At 39.3% G+C, this 18,903-nt stretch overlaps 1 protein-coding gene across 1 annotated transcript; it reads left to right on the top strand.

Moving 5' to 3' along the window:
• The first annotated feature begins 364 nt into the window (after nt 1-364).
• Nucleotides 365-17,057, top strand: LOC139726927 (zinc finger protein 341-like). The gene is made up of 11 exons (XM_071637914.1): nt 365-473; nt 1,534-1,617; nt 2,441-2,530; nt 9,009-9,499; nt 10,034-10,117; nt 10,208-10,449; nt 11,287-11,476; nt 12,837-12,906; nt 13,679-13,818; nt 14,589-14,788; nt 15,568-17,057. The coding sequence occupies exons 2-11, from the start codon at nt 1,587-1,589 to the stop codon at nt 16,844-16,846; spliced, it is 2,817 nt and encodes a 938-aa protein (XP_071494015.1). The 5' UTR covers nt 365-473; nt 1,534-1,586; the 3' UTR covers nt 16,847-17,057.
• The last annotated feature ends 1,846 nt before the right edge of the window (nt 17,058-18,903 follow it).

The raw sequence follows: 18,903 nt of genomic DNA on the forward strand, positions 1-18,903 counted from the left end.
ACGGGCCTCTAACTACTGACCTCTATGGAAGTACACATGTATTTGGATATCTTATTGGTCAACCAGTTTGAAGTCATTCAGCCGCCATCTTACCGCATTCTTCGCCGCGCCCCTAAGGTACGCCGTGTTTACAGCGAGAGTGAACGGTACGGGCCAATGAGCTGTCCAGAATCCAAATGCTTCCGTGGTCTCTACCATTGCATCTGCCTTGCAAAAATCCAACAGCTCGTTATGGGTGCGTTCCGCACGGGTATCGGGCACATAAAAATAATACGGCACTGGTATCGCAGTGTAAACGCAGCTTAGCATTGGCTTGCAGGTGTGTGTGTGTTGTGTGTGTATTTGGATTCTCCTAGGGTGCTGTCTTCGTCGGTCGCCTTGTTGCACGCGTAGCCTTGTCCTCAGCGGGAAGATTCTGCAACGACAAGGGTAATCTCTCTCGGAATTACAAACAAGTTACTCATATTCTGTCGGTAAGTGACTGTAATAGGAATCCTCATTTGAGTTCTAAGCTTGCTGACCGTGCATAAACAGTCAGCAAGAGGACACATAGCGACCTGTTTCGTTTGTGAACATGATAAGAACCCCTTTTAGTTTAGAGAATCTAACGTTAGACAGAGTCAGTCGAGATAATCGTTGTAGGCCCTACTGTCTTGTCGTCTCCACAGCACAGATACCATTATAGAGACAGAGCAGTGCCTGTGTGGTGGCTTGTGCAGCTTCTGCAGTGCAGTGCCAGTGGGCAGTGCCATTATAGATTTGTACAGATTACAGCTACAGTACAGAATCGTGAATGTGGGAATAAGCGTAGAGTCTTGACTTTATGAAGCATCTTCAGGGTGTAGACTGTCTGTCTTCCTTTATTTGGACCAGGCAAGCACGTGTCTGAGATGTAGAATGTTATTGTTAGATGAACAAGGCTCCAGCTGAAATCCAGTCAGTCAGTGACAGTGTGAATTCTTCATTCACCAACTTTTCAACAAGCTGACGATGTGGGATGTTACGATGTGGGATGTTACGATGTGCAATGTTTGTCCTGCATGGTCGAAATCTTCAACGAACAAGAATTTAAGTTCTGCATGCTTCCTACCTAAGGTCTACTCTGCATCTGTCCAGAGACTCCAACCCCAGCACCTTCTGATCTGGAGATTCTCCCACCCGAAACACCTAGTAAACGGGAGACTCCAAGTTGATGTGTGCGAAGCGCGAAGTTCCTAGGGTTCTAGATGTTCTCTGGTGCTATCTAAGGCTTATTTTTTCAACATACGATAGCAAAAAGTAAGAAATCCTTTCCACCGGGAGACACAGAGCCAGGGCGGGAGAAATCAAATCTCAAACGGGAGAACGGGAGATTTTGCAAAAATGGGCTTTCGGCGGGATATCTCCGTCGAAAACGGGAGAGTTGGAGTCTCTGTCTGTCCCCATTTAATATTAAAATAATAAGGATAGGAAGACTGATGAGCCAGTCAGTACATCCATCGACACGACAACACAGTGCGCTTTAAAGTCCGCTCCTTCTCTTTTTGCCTTCAGCATCGTTAAATCTGCAGGAACCATCCTCTCGCTCGATCAGCACACCGTGCACCATGACGCAAGCACTCTTTGATGCTCTTGCGGGTAAGTAAAGCAAGCAAGCAAGCTGTCCATAATTTCACCATATAAACGAAATGACCGCTGGCTACATCAATGGTGGCCTTTGCACGTGGTCAAATTTTGGTATGGGAGGCTGAACCTTTGTCCTTGGTACTGGTTTTTGACTCATGTACTATTGTGCTTCACATTCAATATAGAATCTGTACTGTGGAAATTGAGTGCCATGAAAACCTACCTTTTTCCTTTAGTACTTACTTTTTTACTGCCAAGCAAAGGTTCATGGGCATCAGTGTGAAAGACCAGTGTAAAGTTGCCCATTTTCTAAATATGAAATGGAGCTCTCAACTTATGCATGCAAAGCTTTGTACAAAAAAGAAAAAAAGAAGAGAAAAAGGGGGAACATTTGCCAGTTTGTTGGGATTTTATCATCAAATGTGGGACGTTCATGCAGTTTCATGTTCAAGCTAATATCTTCAGTACAGTCTGAGCAAGCTTTGTCAAAATGGCACAAAATATATCCCACATGTATGATAGCATACATCACTTACATGATCTTCAATCACATGAGATTGTTGATAGCATCATTTTCAGCCTTGATATGTGGTGCTGTCGCTCAACACGATAACTCCCGGTTGTAATCGATGGAAAGAGTATTTGTTAGATCAATTTAAAGATTTAACTTCACAGACTTCTGAGTGGAAGCCGAGTTGATAGAGTGAGTATCATACTAGAGAGTGCAAAACCTAAAGTCCAAACCACATCATGTTAATCTACAAATTTGCACAATGTCATTCTATTGCCTTTCCTTCATTAAATGTATTCTACTCGCCTCACTGTTTTGTGACAGGCATTGATGGGAGTGGCCTGGGGATGCAGAGTCTCCTGGAAACCACTTCCACCAGCACCATCACCAATGCAGTCCAAGACCCCACTGCTGGTAAGGGACCTATTCTTAGCTTGCCTTTTGATTTTGATTTTGTTTTGTTTGTTTTTGCTTTTGTTTTGTGTTGTTTTAGCCATTTATTTGCTATATTGGGTTTGCCAACTTCTGGTGTGTCATCTAAAGTGTGTGACAGACATTCTTGAAAAATGAGTGAATAATGCTGACCAGTGCCTACTTGTTAACTATAGCTGCTCCTGTACAGAAGGAAAAGAAAAAGAAGGTGACGTAGTAGAAGAAAAAGACGGAAAAAAAGGTTAAAGAGAATCAGAAGAAGCAGAAAAATTTTAAGGAAAGGAGGGAGAAGAAGAATATGATCTATTGAAAATTGGCTGATTCAACCTCTTTGCAGCATTTACAATGTTCTGGGTATATGTCTCTCATAGACTGGAGTTTTAACCTAGATTTTTTACCATTACGACAAGTTGCATTGTAAGAACAGTGGAGAGAGTAGTTATGAACGAATATAAATTTGTGTAAATTTGTTTGCATCAAGTAGAACCGGTAAATCCGAGATCAGGCAATATCCCAAATTCTTGTGGGAGTAGAATTATATTCTTGGGACTAGAATTACAGTTGCCTATATTCCTGGGACATTGTGGTCACTTGAAAGCAGAAAAGATGGTGTCAGATGTCAAGATCAAAATATCAAGTTGATTTGTGGTGTTCACGCAGAGTTGATTATTACAGTGTGGTTAACGAGACATGACTCAGCGTGTGCAGCTGTTTTTTTTTTATTATCTTAATTTACCTTGGCAGGTAACAAAAGATCAATAACAGTAACTTTGCAGTGAAAGTTCCATTTGAATGAAATAATGTAAGAGGGGTTGTGAATGTTCCAAAGTTGTACTAGTTTTCACCAAACAGTCCTATTGATCATAACCAATTGAAGTGTAAATTAGATGGGTGTATTAAGTTGTTTCACTATACAAATTTATATATTAAAACAAATGAAGATTATGATTTTGGTCAATAGTTCATCAACCTCTATGCCCTCTTCTGAAAAGGTCATCGTTGTCAAAGTGGCAAGTATACAGCCATTAGATGCTTTGGATATGATTCATTTCATTCCATTACATCTAAACAAAGGAAGTTTCTAGAAAGTTTGTGTGCTGGTCAGAGGGAGCTTTGTTTATTTATAGGTAATGACATCAGTATCTCTTGTAATTTTCACATGCATTTGTGACCAATATCACTATTTAAAGGCATTTACCATGTGCACATGAAACAAAAAACCCAGCTTTAGTGCTTCAAAATAGTTCTGAAACATGAATTAGGGATAGAAACAATCAATATAAAAATTTGAATCAGTATAATCAATGGTAAGTATTGTTAAATACAAAATGTGAACAATAGTAATAGTAAAAATGTTTTTATACTAAACCGTCTACAGTTATGGTTTAGTGGGGAAAATAGTGATATCTTCTTATATTTTAAGCTTTATTACGAAATCTTTATGTGGTAGAATGTTTTGTGCTACAACTGACATACACATATAAATGATGCATCAAATGTAATATCTCAAACATTTTTTAAATCACTGCTCCCAATTGTAAACAGTATCTTTCATGAAAACACGTGAGTTCCAGCTGTCATATTATTGTCTAATATCTTAATGATTATGCAGCCATTCTGAGTGTTTAATTTTATTCAATCAAATACAGTCGTCATCTCTTCAGATGTATTTTACTCTAATATATGGGCAATTCCGTAAAATAGTAAACCTCAACGTCAAAATTTCAAAATCGTCAAATCACTGCAAGTAAGATACCATATCAAGCGTCATAGATTATATTTTCATGGACTTTTGTTGATTTCAATTTGTTACGTGTATTTTAAGAATTATGGGTATTGAAGTCAGAGGCTAATTTTCCTCTCATTTTTAGTAAAAAAAATAACCAAAATATACTTTTGATTTATCTCTTGAAGAATTCAAAACTACACAACTCTTATATCTTGCCAATAAGATTGAAAGGTACACTTTTCAATTATAAATCAAAGAAAACCCCAAGTCTTTTTGTTTTTTAGTAACAATTTTCCCAGGTTTGACCACTTTGCTGATGTACGTCCGACACCGTGAACATACATTTTCTAATATTCACATTAATCTGAAGCGAGATAAAACATATCACTTAGGATGCAAAGTAAGTTTGTCATAGGCAGTGTAACCAACATCAAAGGTCACTTGTATGCTTTGTCAAAACTGAGATATCATGGTGTTGGACGTACACTTTGAATGTACGTCCGACACTGTGTACGTCCGACACCATGTTGTCACTCCAGTAACTCCTACAATTTCAATTTTATCAGACATGGCACAGCTAAGTTTACACCTTTCTTCATTATAGAGTATTCTGCAAATGAATTCATTGTAAAATCAAAGCAAATAATCGCACTATACGTATTTTATGAGGAATTTTTGAACAGTCAAGTTATAAAAGAGATTTGGAGCATGCAGTTCAATACAGTTACAGCATGCCTGGCAACAAGGGTCTGTGTCACTAAAAATAGATCAATCTGAACTAGGTACTTTGCTTTTTTAAATTGTACCCCAATTAAGGGTACCAGTATTCAACAGAAAGTAGAATTCAGCACCTGATTAGCAGAAAAGCTTGAACTGCTGAAGATTTTTTTTTCTGTATTTACAAACAATCTTTAAAATATTTTACACAAAAATTTTTACTGCATGGCTAGCCCCTTGAATCAGGAGGTGAGAGAAAATTTAGTCTCACTTCCCTGCTTGAATCCAGCATTTCGTATTTGAAAGTTATTGATTGCATCGCTGTGTTCTTTAAAGGACAAGTTCACCTCCATGCATGGGCATTAGTGAAAGTTTGAGGAAAATTGGACAATCCGTTCAAAATGTATGGATTTTTGAAGTTTCTATGCAGTCACTGCTGGATGAGAAGACTACTTTATGATGTCACATGCATAGAAGGATATAAAGAAAATACAAAGAGAATTCTCAATTTTTTTTTTTTTTTTTTTTTTTTATCAGTACACATTCTCCCAACCTGTCAGTGCTGATGAATGTGAAGGGGATGGTATAGTTTTGGTTGACATTGGGGATTCAGATTTCAACTATTTGTGAGATAATTAGAAACCACTTCCAGTGTATGAAATATTAAAGAGCATATAATAATTCTAAGAGAAATTCAATTTTTTTTGATGAAAATTGTTTTTTTTTGAAATGGCTTAGATATCAAAAAACCAAGAAAAGCAAATTAGTCAGACTAATAAAAGGTGGGACCATGCACCTTTTACTATCAAAAGGACATTTTTGTTTTTGGATATCTCTGCCATTTCAAAGCCAATTTCCATCAAACAAACTTTAATTCTTCGTAGAATTGAATGCTATTTAATATTTCATTAAAGGTTTCTCGTTATCTCTCAAAAAAGTTGGAAACCTGAACCTCATCTCAACGAAAACTAAGTGTATATCATCCCTTCAAGCGTAATATTATTCCCTCTTCCTTCTTTTTAATAGAGAGACAAGTCAAGCGCTCTTTTTTATTATGCGAGAAAGATGAAAACATGTTCAATTTTCTTCATATTTTCTTGTTTAACACATCATAAACTGTAGTGGTCTTCCCATCCAGCAGTAGCAGTACTGAAACTTCAAAAATTCCTAACTTTTCAATAGATTGTCCGATTTTCCTCAAACTTTCACTGCAGTGTTCTATTGATATTGCCACATTTTCTCAATTCACATGAAGGTGAACTTGCCTTTTGATAGTGCCGAACCTAACTGGTGCCCTAGAAACACAGACTGACAAAGTAGGTTAGTAAGTTGTATTGTTAAACTTTCTTCTCTTGAAATTCAGCACATATGTACATGAATGTTGCTGGTTAGGAAAGAAAGGGGCATGATCCACTATTAAGTACGGTGTATATCATAATATATATTATATATATATATATATATATATTTTTTTTTTTTTTTCAGAATTGGTGGAAAGAAAAGGATGTGTGCAATGTGTTAAAGATTGACACTCTTTTTTTTAATATTTAATCACTGTAGAATCTGGGTACATGTGCATGCAATATGCCATATGGGGTATTAAAAGCAGCCTTGTTCAAATCATTCTTCATGATATTCTGTGTAAGTCACATGTAACCTTAAGTAGTATACAAATTGTAGGTGTAATGCAATAATTGCATATATGATATTTTGGAAATTCTTTTAGCTTTACTATGCTTAAATTTGAACAAATATTGAGGCGTTATTCATTTACGGTTGGTCAAAAATATAACATTTGAAATCTTATGCGTACATAATGATGCACCTATCTACACACACTTAAGTGATATGGTTGCAATTCAAATAAACTGAGTTTTATCAATTACTGGAATGATAGGGAAGTGTTTGTTAATCTCTCCTACAGCTACATACATGTAGGCAGCTACAATTTGTATAAAACTACTAAAATTGCAACATTACATTGATCATGCAGTGTCTCTCAAAATACATTGGAGAGTATTACATTGCAACTTGTTGAATTTACATTTTCTAGCATCCAGTATATAATATAAAACATTTTCTGAAGCATGGATAAGTAGAATTTATCTGTTCATGGAGTTTATGATTTAGGGTCTTTACAAGGGCTGTATAATATGTATAGTACATTATGTACATAGTAGGCCTATTAAGTTCAGTTACATTGATCACAAATAACTAATAGTTTGATTGTTGTAATTTGGCATTTAAAACACAAAGGTCACAAGTTTTATTTTGAATGTTGAGCTGTGATTTTTTTTTCAAAGATTTTGAAATTGGCTTGATATCAAATTAGACTGATCTCTTGTTCTATTATGTTTTGACCATTGTTAATCTTTGATAATGCAAAGAAATTTTCAAAATTGTGGATTTTTCAAACTTTTTGGGGGGTAATTTACATCAATGTGCATTTGGAAAAAGAAGTAAGAATCAAAAAATAAAAGAGTTCATCATTGCTTTTGAATGAATTCCATTTGTTATGAGTACAAATGCTTTTGATACAAGGCAAATTTGACCATTTTTTCTTCAAAATAAGAAATTACAATCTGGTGTTGGACGTACGTTTCTGATTTTCTCAATTTTGTGCACTGGTTGAAATGAAGATAGTAAATTCCAGTGAATGTTCAATATATATGTCTGCATGGAGTATTACCTTATGTGTCTGAAATATGAATCATTACTTGAATATTCTTTGTACTTCTGAAAATAGGGAGTGCCAAAGCGGTGTCGGACGTACTCTCTGAAAATTTCACACGAGTACGTCCAACACCGTAAAATGTACGTCCGACACCGACATACTTTGATGATTTACACAACTTTTGGAACAGATTTATATATAATGCTGGTATATGTTATAAAGCTCAATCCTTCGTGCAATCAAAACTAGTATCAGTTTTACTGTAAGCCCTCACACATCACAGACTTTTGAACACGAATCTTCAATGTTGAAAAAGTCATTTCGTGCGCGTACGTCCGACACCATGGTATTTTTAACACATAACTCCATAATGAAATGAGGTACCACCATAATAATAAGTGAGTTTATAGTACTACCACCTTTACACATCTTGCACACTTAGAAACATAGATGCCCCCTTTGACAATAAAAATCCAGGCCTTCAAAGTGTCCGAAATGTACGTCCGACTTTACGGAACTGCCCATATGTAAACGGTTGTGGTTACAAAAATTGAGGCCCAGTTTCTAATCTCTCATGCTCTGAATGCGATAGCATTGTAACAGAATTCAATCAAAAGCACAAAGCTCATTGGACTACAGGTATATTTGAGTTTACCTTGATCTAAAGCAATGTATGAATCATGGCACTTAAGCTGGAGAGATATGACACTGGCACTCTAGCTGTAGAGATATGACACTGACTGACTGAAAATGCCGAACACATTATCAAATCTGACAAACAAAACAAGGGCCTTTTACTTAGAACTGTCTATTTTAACTCCCTATTTTAAACAGTGATGGCTTTTGTAGAGTGTTGATGTATTAACAAAGGGCATTTTCTGGATTGAGTATGATTATTCTTGTAGTTTTTCAAATACCTTTTTGAATTGTGTCACAAACCACACTTAGAGTTTGCTCAAATGTGAATGATGTGAATAAACTTCTCTCATAAGCTGTCTTGTTTCCCTGAAAATTAAGGCCAGGAATTTGGTAAACTTGAATGGTAGAGATCTCTAGTTGATTGCTATATGAGTACATGTAGAATTGACCTAACGGTAGGTTCTCTGCAGTTATCACTGAGTACTGAAGCGGTTTTATCATTTTTAAAGTCTCTGGGGGAGAAGAGCGTCTTAACTCATTGAAGACTAGCTGATTTTGCTATAAAATGCATTTCTTATAGACACCTACTTGAGTATACTCAGGACTAGTCTTTAATGGGTTACCACATTTAATTCTGAAAGAAGATATGTCCACCCAAAGTAACAGGAGTGTTATAATTGTTTTTTTTTTTTTAAATCCAGCTACAGATGATGATGACATCTTCCAGTGTGGGAAGTGTAAGAAGCAGTTCTCATCCCTCAACTCATTCATGAATCACAAGCGGGAGCACTGTGTGGCCACCATTCAGACGAGCCTCATGAACTCGGCGGGCGGGACGATCACCCGCCCGCAGCCCATCCAGGCCACCACCAACAGCGCCTTCTCTGCCCTCTCCCAGTCCTCCCTGGGCAGGGGGCTGTCCCTGGGAGGGGTGGGCGTGGTGCCCCCGTCTCCGCTGGCCCAGCTCCAGGCCAACATGGTGCTGGGAGAAGAGGTGCTGATCTCCCAGTATGCCAACGTGGAGCAGAACCTGCAACAGCTCCAGAACACACTGCTGAATGGGGGCTCCCTCTCTACCACACCCTTCCTCACCTCACAGGCAGGGTCCCGTCTGCTGACGTCAGCCACCTCCGTGTCGTCAGGGACGACCAGCTCTGCTAGCTCCATGCAGCAAGCTCTCAATATTGGACAGGTAGTGCAGTCACAGACATTTTTGTTAGCAACTAGTGAAGTTTTGGCTGTAAGTTTTCTTTTGAGTGCAGAGTGTTCCTATTTTTTTTAAAGCATGTATGTCGTTGAACATTAAATAATTTTCATATAAGGAAACATTATAACTGACTGATTCAGTGATAGTGATTCAGAAGATAGCCACATGGCATGATTATGGTCATGTAGCATAGCAGATAATGCATTCTTCTAGGTTGAATAAGACTGAATTTTCTGCTCCTTTGTTTTTCATATAAGCGAATTGGACTGAATATACATCCCGGTATTTGGTATAAGTGCTAAACAGTGTGACAGGATGCCATGATGTGCGTCAGAGGTATGTTGATTAAGGACTGACACAGCTGGTGATGAATGTTGTTAGTGTTTGAATCATGACAGCCAAAATATATGGTCATTATGCAATAGTTTGATATTTGGATTTTAATTCTTATTTCAATCATCAGATCGCAGTTGAGATGCCACCTTACGTTTAAAATTTGATTCATTGTTCCCCAAGCAGGTGACCAATATACACATTGTCCAGCCAGGCAACATCACCATCCAGCAGACACTGCCCAACCCTTCACAGCCCCAAGACCAGCAGGCCCCCATGATGCAAGCCCAGCAACCGCAGCCGCCACAGCAGCAGTCACAGCAGCCACAACAGCAGCAGCAGCAGCAGCAACCACAACAGCAGCAGCAGCAACAACACCAGACGCTGGTACAGCCGGCCACCATCATGCCCCATCGCCCCCAGAGCTCTTCTTCTGCTGATGCCGCCACTGTGGAGCTCACTCGCATTGCGCCCATGACCAATGTACAGGTAGGCCAGGGGTCGGATGGTGAGTCACTCAACAGACCCGATCACATCTACAGTCTAACAGCTCGACGGCAGAGGCGAACTGATACGGGAAGCAAGAAACCAGGCAAATTAAGGTTAGCTTCTCCAGTTATATAAGTATGAAAAGGAAAGTCCTACTGTAAGTTTAGAGAGTGCTGATTGTAACGTATATTAGTGGAATTTTGCAAGTGGACTGATGTTTTTAAAAGTAACTTGCAAAAATAGTGCCCCCTGTATCACAAATGTACTGTATATAGACTCCGAAGTAGGAATTCGCTAACTTTTCTCTTGAAAAGGAATAATGATATTTTGTCATTTGGTTCCCGTGATTCACGAAATTGTGTTACAGGTTCTGAATTGTGAATGATAAGACTTGCAAAATATATGCAGTGCTGTGTGTAGTAGTCAGTCAGTATATACTTCATTGTGCAGTTTAGTTGGGAACTTCACTAAAATGATAAATGCACTTGTAACATTATAGTAGTGTAATACAAGCTGTCGTACACTAACTCATGCGTGCAGTGCAACATCACACATGAGATATTGCCTTTCTTTGTGTCGTATATGTTCAAAAGGGAAAACATAACTATTTGTAGGACAGTAATTATCAGTGTGATGGTCCTTAGTGAATGAAATTTGCTTAATAGGAGAGGTCTATGCACAGCGGTATTCAAACTGTGTACCTTGCAGGTGAATTTATGGACACAAGACCATAAAAGACCAAAGGGAACAATTTGTACAAGCACTGCTGATGTAATAACTAAAATTGATACTACAAAAAAAATAAAATAAAATAACAACAACAGCAACAACAACAACAACAACCATATTTAATTGTAATTTTGTTATTGATCGTAGCATTGAATTGGCCTTGACATGGGTAGATTTCACTCAAGAATGTACCATTCTGTGGTATCCCTGAATCACAACAGGTGCAACTACTGTGAACGAACTTTTGCCAAGAACTTTGACCTTCAACAGCACCTGAGGAGCCACACAGGGGAGAAGCCATTCCAGTGTATCGTCTGTGGGCGAGCCTTTGCCCAGAAGTCCAATGTCAAGAAACACATGCAGACGCACAAGGTGTGGCCAGAAGGCAAAGGAGCAACACTTCCCAGCAAAGTGAGTGACACATTGTGCATTCAACCCTTATAAGAGTACCAACACACTCGTACCAACACACTTGTGACCATTTGTATAAATGGTCACGAGTGTGTTGGTACAAGATTTCGCATGAGGTGAAAGATAGAGGCGCTCTATTCAATGAAGCGAAGCTGAGTTGAATAGTGCGCATCATCTTTCACCGAGTGCGAAATCTTGTTCCATTGCATGAGTAAAGAACCATACACTATTTGTTTCATACAACACCTTGAACGTCAACAGATGTGGTCCACACAGATTTTTGAATTTAGCACGGAAATGGAACCATTCTCTGTGAAAGACGAATGAGTAGCCGCACAGTCACCATTACATGTAAGTGTACGTACTTGAAGCCGGTCGGTCGAAGTTGTTTACAAAAATGAGTGACAAAAGTACGCGCTTGTAAGCGCGCTTGTAATTGTTGAGTGCGCGTGGCAAATGTTTGTTTATTGTGACATCAGAGCAGTGCGATGGAACAAAAACTTGAGGGTCAATCGTGAGTTTAACACGGGAGTAAATGGAAATGGGTGACGTCGGCCATGCGCTATCTATTTTTGCTCAAACAAAATTGCACGGCTGATGGCCACAGCGTGCGTTGGAACTTTTATAAAAATGTCACATGATGAGCAATCAACCAATCGGATAGCTACATTCTAATTAGGTGTTGTATAACACTTGCTAACGTCTGTGATTGGGCTCAGGACTCGCACGACAGCAATTGGGTCATGATGGGGTTGTGGATGTCGATATTGTCAAGCAGTTACTGTCACGGCTGGGATGTAGGAAATGTGCAGTGATAGTATCATGCAGGCATACCTTGCTGTTAGATGTTGACACAGGCAGCAGTGAACTACCACATGTAGAACAAGACATGTGTTCACCAGTTGCATGCCATATGCAAGATGACTGAGTGACAGTGGTTGCAACTGATGACGGGATATTTCCATTGGTCAGACATCAGGCTTCTTCATGTCCGCAAATCTCATTCAGCCTGTTGAATTCACATCTAAACAGGGAATACTTTTTTTCTTTTAAATAAATGTGCAACAATTGTTCTTACAGTCATTGTGATATTCTTACAATTATTGTGATGTTTAGTGGACTGATATAAACGTCTTGTAGTAAAGCTGTTATACATGGCTGTGATAGTGTTGAGTAAAATCCTATTCTGCTGTGAATAAAAGTAGTTTTTGAAAGGGAAGCGTAAAAGCAAAGGGTACCGTTACTTTGCAAACTGAGAATAAGTGATGCACACATTGCATATTATGAAATTTTTGTGTGGACAGTTAACGACAATTTGTTTGTTAACATGCACCTTTTCTCTTTGTTTTCCAATTATTAGCCCATTTTGAAGGTCACAAATCTCGGAGAGGAAAATTCTGCAAAGAATGCTAAAATCAGACTCGATGCAGGTGAGTTGTCATTGACAAAATGTAAAAATAAGTTACAAACTTGCCTGTCATAATGTGTCACTGTGGATAAACATAAAAGTAAGCACAGCTAGCAGTAATTTAAACGATCTGGATAACAAGACTTGGCACTTTTACTTGTCATATGCCTGACAAACTAGCTCATGAGAGCTTGCTTTGTTTATCTCAAAGGGACAAGTGTTTTTTACTCCACAGATGTGTGAGATCATATATATTGACATGGGATGAGGAGGGGATGTGGTCACAGGATGGGATGAGATTACACAGCATTGATGGTCAGATAATAGGTAATAAAGCATGATGGTGTCCAAAGATAGGAATGTTAGTGTGACTACGGTATTAAAGGGATTGTATAGTTTCAGTTGAGACCTAACTTTAGGTTTCTAACATTTATTTATTTTTATGCCTCCGCCACGAAGTGTCGCCGGAGGCATTATGTTTTCGGGTTGTCTGTCCGTCCGTCCGTCCTTCCGTCCACAATCAATTTTGTGGACAGCGTATCTAAAAAACTGTTAGAGGTATCCTAATAAAACTTGGCATTCAAAATGTGTGTTGCAAAATAAGTGATTTCATTGTCGTATAATGTGAAAACAATCCCCTCCAAAAAAACGACATTGTTATGAAGGACGAACATTGCGACCATTCAGCTTGTAAAACTTGGTGCATATTGTAAAGAAGCAAGATCGAGGTTCAGGTAGAGCTACAGCTGAGACAATCTGTGCAATCATGACTATGTTATTTTGTCATCTGATAGGCGGAAGTCAGGACCTAGTGGAACCAATACCAAGAGAAGAAATGCTGGTGGACAACTCTTATGTGTGCAACTTTTGCAACGAACGGTTCAAGAACTACTACCAGTTGAAAACACATATGAGACAACACAAAGATGAGCAGGTATGAAGCACACTTTGTTTGGGTTATTTTCATGAATCTTCAGTTTTCATGTAAGAAGAATTGATTATGACCACTCGAGATATAAACATGAGTGCAGTGATGGTAATCTTAAGATGTCATGTATGATGCTGTCTTCCTTCAAAACTGTTGATAATAGAGATTGTCTTGATAGTCTTTTGTCATTTTGTTGGAGTATAAGTGAAAGGGAAAGTTGTGACATAGACATCGGTTGGATAATTTGATGCATTAGGGAAAAAAGGGGTGCATTAGATTTGATAGTAGAGATGAAATCAATAAAAAAAGAAGATGCATTACATACTACAGGAGACCAGTGATCTTAGTAAACAGCACATCTCCAGTTGATGTTACTTCCTTTTCAAGCTGAAACAAACGGAACAAAATGACCCAGATTATATGCTTCTTCCTTGAGTAGACATAGTACTGTATGAGTTGAAATTTTCGCGGTGGTTTTATTTTCACGAATTTCACAAATCGCTTTTGAACCGTGAAAATAACAATGCGCAAATAACTAAGTTCAGTTAGACCCTTGCAACCGCGAAATTAACAACACGCGAAGATGTCTTCCAAGTGGCAATTCGCAAAAATATCTGTACGCGAAAATTTCAGCTCGTACATTAAGTGGTAATTTGTGTTAGTCTGCAATCCAATCTGTCATCAGTTCCAAATGGCCTGTTCTTGCTTTTTCTGAGGTTATATTATTTGCAAGTCAATATTGTGTCCTATCACTTGTCTTGTGCTGTCCTGTCCAGCTGTACAAGTGTATCCTCAAGTCATGTGCAAGCACCTTCAAGGATCTTGATGAGTTCTTGGAGCACACCCGGTCCCACGAGAAGGAACTCTCCTACCGCTGCCACCTGTGCAACAAACAGTTCTCCTCCCTCAACGAGCTGGGTGTCCACCAGTACTCCCACAGTCTCTACCCAAATCAAGGGCCCAAGCTTATTCAGAAGTAAGCAGTCTGTTTCTACCAGCCAGTAGTTCCTTTTTGTCTCCCCCCCTCCCCCCCCCCCCCCCCCCCCAAAAAAAAAAAAAGAGGAGAGAGAAATTGTATGGAGATACATTAGACGGTATGATGGGAAATTTTCTCAACAAGATTAACAAGAAAATGCAACTAGAAAAGTACTCAAGAGAGCGCAGACCTCCAACAAGCAACTCATTTCCAGTGGGTTAAGCTAGGTATATTCATGCATTACCACACAAACTGATTCTGTAGGAAGTGGGCCTTGGGGTCAAGTGTTACAACAAAAGTGATAATGTAAAAGTGTTAAACTATTATTTTCCCTTGTTTTGAAAGTAACTGAAAGTATTGTCATGAAATTGGGATATTACCAGTTAGGGATTATTTGAAGAAAAATGTGGGCTGTGGGGTCAAAAGGGCATGGATCAGAGATCAAGTGAAAATGCTCAAATTCTTGAATTCTTACCCCCTGAAGCACTTTATCCATCCAAATGCTATCTGGTTCAAAGAATGTATTAACACTTGACACATTTGGGGTTGTGCCACAAAATTAATAAACATGTCACTTCAATTTTTACCAGTCATGTGAAACTTGTCACCTCACACTGTCAAGATGTACTGCAGACCTATTAGGAGAATAGTGCTTTACTTACTGCAAAGAGCATCACTGTCACGTGAAACTTATGAATTTGCAGGAGGAGCAGCAAAGATTACAATTCTCTGATAAGAAACATTGTGCATGTTATATTTTTGTCGTTTTTGTCTTTCAGAGATTTCAAATGCCAAAAATGCAACAGCAAGTACTCGTCTCCAGAAGCATTGGACCATCACCTAAATACCTCCACGCACTCCTATCCCTGTCCGGAATGCTCTAAGGTGTTCCCGTGTGAGCGCTACTTGCGTCGGCATCTTGTCTCGCACAGCACCCAATCCTTGCACGAGTGCCATATTTGCAACAAGAAGTTCAAGAGCGAGCACTACTTGCGGTCACACGTGTTGATCCATACGGGGCAGAAGCCTTTCACCTGTGTTGTCTGCTCCACCGACTTCAATCGCAAGGACAAGCTGAAACGACACATGCTGATTCACGAGCCGACCAAGAAGTTCCGCTGCCCCTTTCACGCCGTTGCAGGCTGCCAAATGGCATTCAACCGTGCCGACAAGCTGAAGGCACACATCATCACGCACAGCGGTATCAAGCCATACAAATGCTTCCACTGCTCGAAAACTTTCAGCCGTAAACCCAACCTTGCCGAGCACATGAAGCTCCACACGAACGACTTCCCCTTTCGGTGCACGAGCTGCAACAAGGGCTTCGCGCGGGAAAAGTACCTGAAGTCGCACAGGTGCCACGCCAAAAGAGGCCCAAAGCGCCTGTCGGAAATCGAAGGGACCAGCATTAGTGTGGAGCTTGCCTCAAGACTCATTGATGCAGGCTGCAACATTGATACAACGCAAATTGAGGTGGATGAAATAAAACCCAAGGAACTCAACACAAAGAAGAAGAGGGGAAGGAAAAAGAAATCCTTTCAGGCGCTGCAACAAGAGAAAGAGGAGGAGGACAGTGTCCCTGTGAAAATCATCCACACAAAAACGAGACAGGTGAGAATGAGAACCAGTGCTTTTCTCAACAAACCCAAGCGCATGCGCAAACCAAGAGCCCCACACAGACTCAAGCGCGCGGCAAATATTCAGCCGCCGACGATGATGGTGGAAAAATCGCCAACGATTGCTGCAATAGAGGAAGACCTTGCCATAATCCAGAACGTTCTGTCGCAGAACAGCCTGCCGCCGAGCACCGGTGTTCACATGAATATTGATGACCTGGACAGAGTCCAGAGCCCCTCTGGGGAGAGTTTGGCAACATCCCTAGCCAACCAGACGGGAGTGACCATCAGCTTGTCATCAGACTCCCTTATGCAAAACGCCATCCACCTCACCTCAGGAGACCTCAGTGGTCAGACCATTCCAGTCATGGTCACGAACCCAGATCAAGGGCAACAAATACCCGGCATGGAAGGTGTTGTTGTTGTCGTTTCACAGCCATGATGATCATAAATCATGCTTGTGACTTCTCTCTGTGCCCTTGGAACAGTACCGATACTACTTGATCGAAGCTGAACAGATTTGAGAAATTAAGTTCTTACCCTAGTACTACCTAAAAATATCAAATTCTGCGTATGTACCCTTTTGAGCCAACAGTATTTTTTTTTTAAGTTATAATTTTCTTCATATGAATTATCTTTGTGTCTTACTTGCCAGTCACCACATGAAAAATGAATCATAATACTGTAAAAGTGGATATTTTCGCGTGACTAATTTTTCGCACTTGGCCGGGTTGGAAGAGTTTCGTGTGTTTTTAATTCCGCGGAATCAAGACATCACGCACGGGCACATATGGCAAGCAAAAATATTCGCGTGCTTTTATTTTCGCGCTAGTTTCTGGTTGCGCGAAATGCGCGAAAATTTGAACACCGCAAAAATTTCCACTTTTACAGTAGTCACACTTGTACAAGATCACTGTCCATGAAAAAAGAACCTATGACAATCATACATGTTACAGGGTGTGTTCATTTTTCTGTCATATTCCCCTTCCACTTGTGGATGAAGCTTCAAGAAGTTTATCTGGCATTTTGCATTCTATGTTTTGCAACTGATACATTAAGTTATGAATGAGGCAGAGCTTCATTGAGCATTTTTTAAATGCAATGATTTAAGACAGAAGAAAACTTCACCCTTGCTGCAACAAGATTAGAGACACCATTTTATTGTTATTTTTGTTTTTTATGGTTTTCACAGAACTTCACATATTTATTTGTAATGGACCAGAGTTTGACTGCATTTTATCACAACAATTTACTCCAAGAAGGCTTGAAGGGAAATTTTGATTCAGGACGACAGCTTTGAGAAATGTCGCTGGAATGCACATTTGATTGGTTCAAGTTGTGTGAACATGCCACAAGAACTGCTGTTACTCATAAAGGAGACCTCCGGATGATTTTCAGATTTTGACTTGTGGACAACTATAAATTGGTTATACTTGGTAGTGAGTCTCAGAATTTGTAGTGATTGGGATGAGAATTAAGAGTGTTTTCAAAATTTATAACAAATCACAATGAACAAGGATGATGACATGGCAGCCTCACCATAAGAATGCATGAGTAGCGGCTTAAGGAAGCAAAGCAAAGGAAGAAAGCCTGCATAGATTCTACACAGGTGAAGGAACTGCAATGCTACATTTCTGAAATATGTGAGGCTCCTATGTCATCATCTGTGGTCAGTGTAATTTTTTGTTTGTTTTTTTCAGAGTATTGATTTTTCTGCTCGAGGAACACAATAAATTCCACAAATCTATACATGGAGCTGTTGATTTATGTACTGCAGATTGCAAAATTACGAAAATCGTCTGGAATGCCCCTTTTATTACATCATATTAATGTGGAGCTCTTCCACTCACATTGCTCGGATGTAGGACCGGTCAGGCCAGAAAGTAGCCATCACCTTTGTTTTGTGGACATAGCTTGCGTGATTTTTCATGACATCTTGCTGGCAGTGAATATCAATGCAGATCACAGTCTGAGTTTGTATGAGGTTGGGTATTGAACTTAAATGAGGCTCAAAATAGCCATGTGAGAGCCAGGGTATTTGGTAGGTAGGGCGTGGTGTGGATTTGCTCAATCCTTCAATGAAGTTTTCTGTGATTTACAGCAATTTTAAAAATGTTGCCTTTAGCATCAGCAATGTATTCTCGCCAGTGATTTGATCATACTTTTGATATTTGGCTAGTCCTTTAATAATTGATGAAAATATATATATATTTTTTATTCATATATCTCAATTACTATAGACATAATCCAATTTTAAAGGGGTGGTATATTATTGGTTGAGGTTAGGATCCAGCTTTTAACTTTTTGTGAGACACTTCATGAAATGTTTAAGAGCATACAATTCTAAGAGGAATTCAAAGTTGTTACTTGATGAAAATCAGCTTGACTTAGATATCGAAAAACAAAGTAAAACTACAAAAGCACTCTGAGAGCGCAGACCTCCGCCGAGTAGATACTTTCCACCGATGATCTTGCTCTTCCCAAAGAGATTTTTCTCCT

The sequence above is a fragment of the Diadema antillarum genome, unplaced genomic scaffold (genome assembly GCF_040938485.1).
Source record: "Diadema antillarum isolate AM-2024a unplaced genomic scaffold, OU_Dant_1.0 seq00000105_RagTag, whole genome shotgun sequence".
Classification (NCBI taxonomy): Eukaryota; Metazoa; Echinodermata; class Echinoidea; order Diadematoida; family Diadematidae; genus Diadema; species Diadema antillarum.

Bases quoted from the DNA above. Each gene is read 5' to 3' on its own strand.
- LOC139726927 (XM_071637914.1), top strand. From the start codon at position 1,587: ATGACGCAAGCACTCTTTGATGCTCTTGCGG. The intron at 10,450-11,286 runs GTTAGCTTCTCC...GAATCACAACAG, and splicing joins AAGAAACCAGGCAAATTAAG to GTGCAACTACTGTGAACGAA. The intron at 11,477-12,836 runs GTGAGTGACACA...TCCAATTATTAG, and splicing joins GAGCAACACTTCCCAGCAAA to CCCATTTTGAAGGTCACAAA.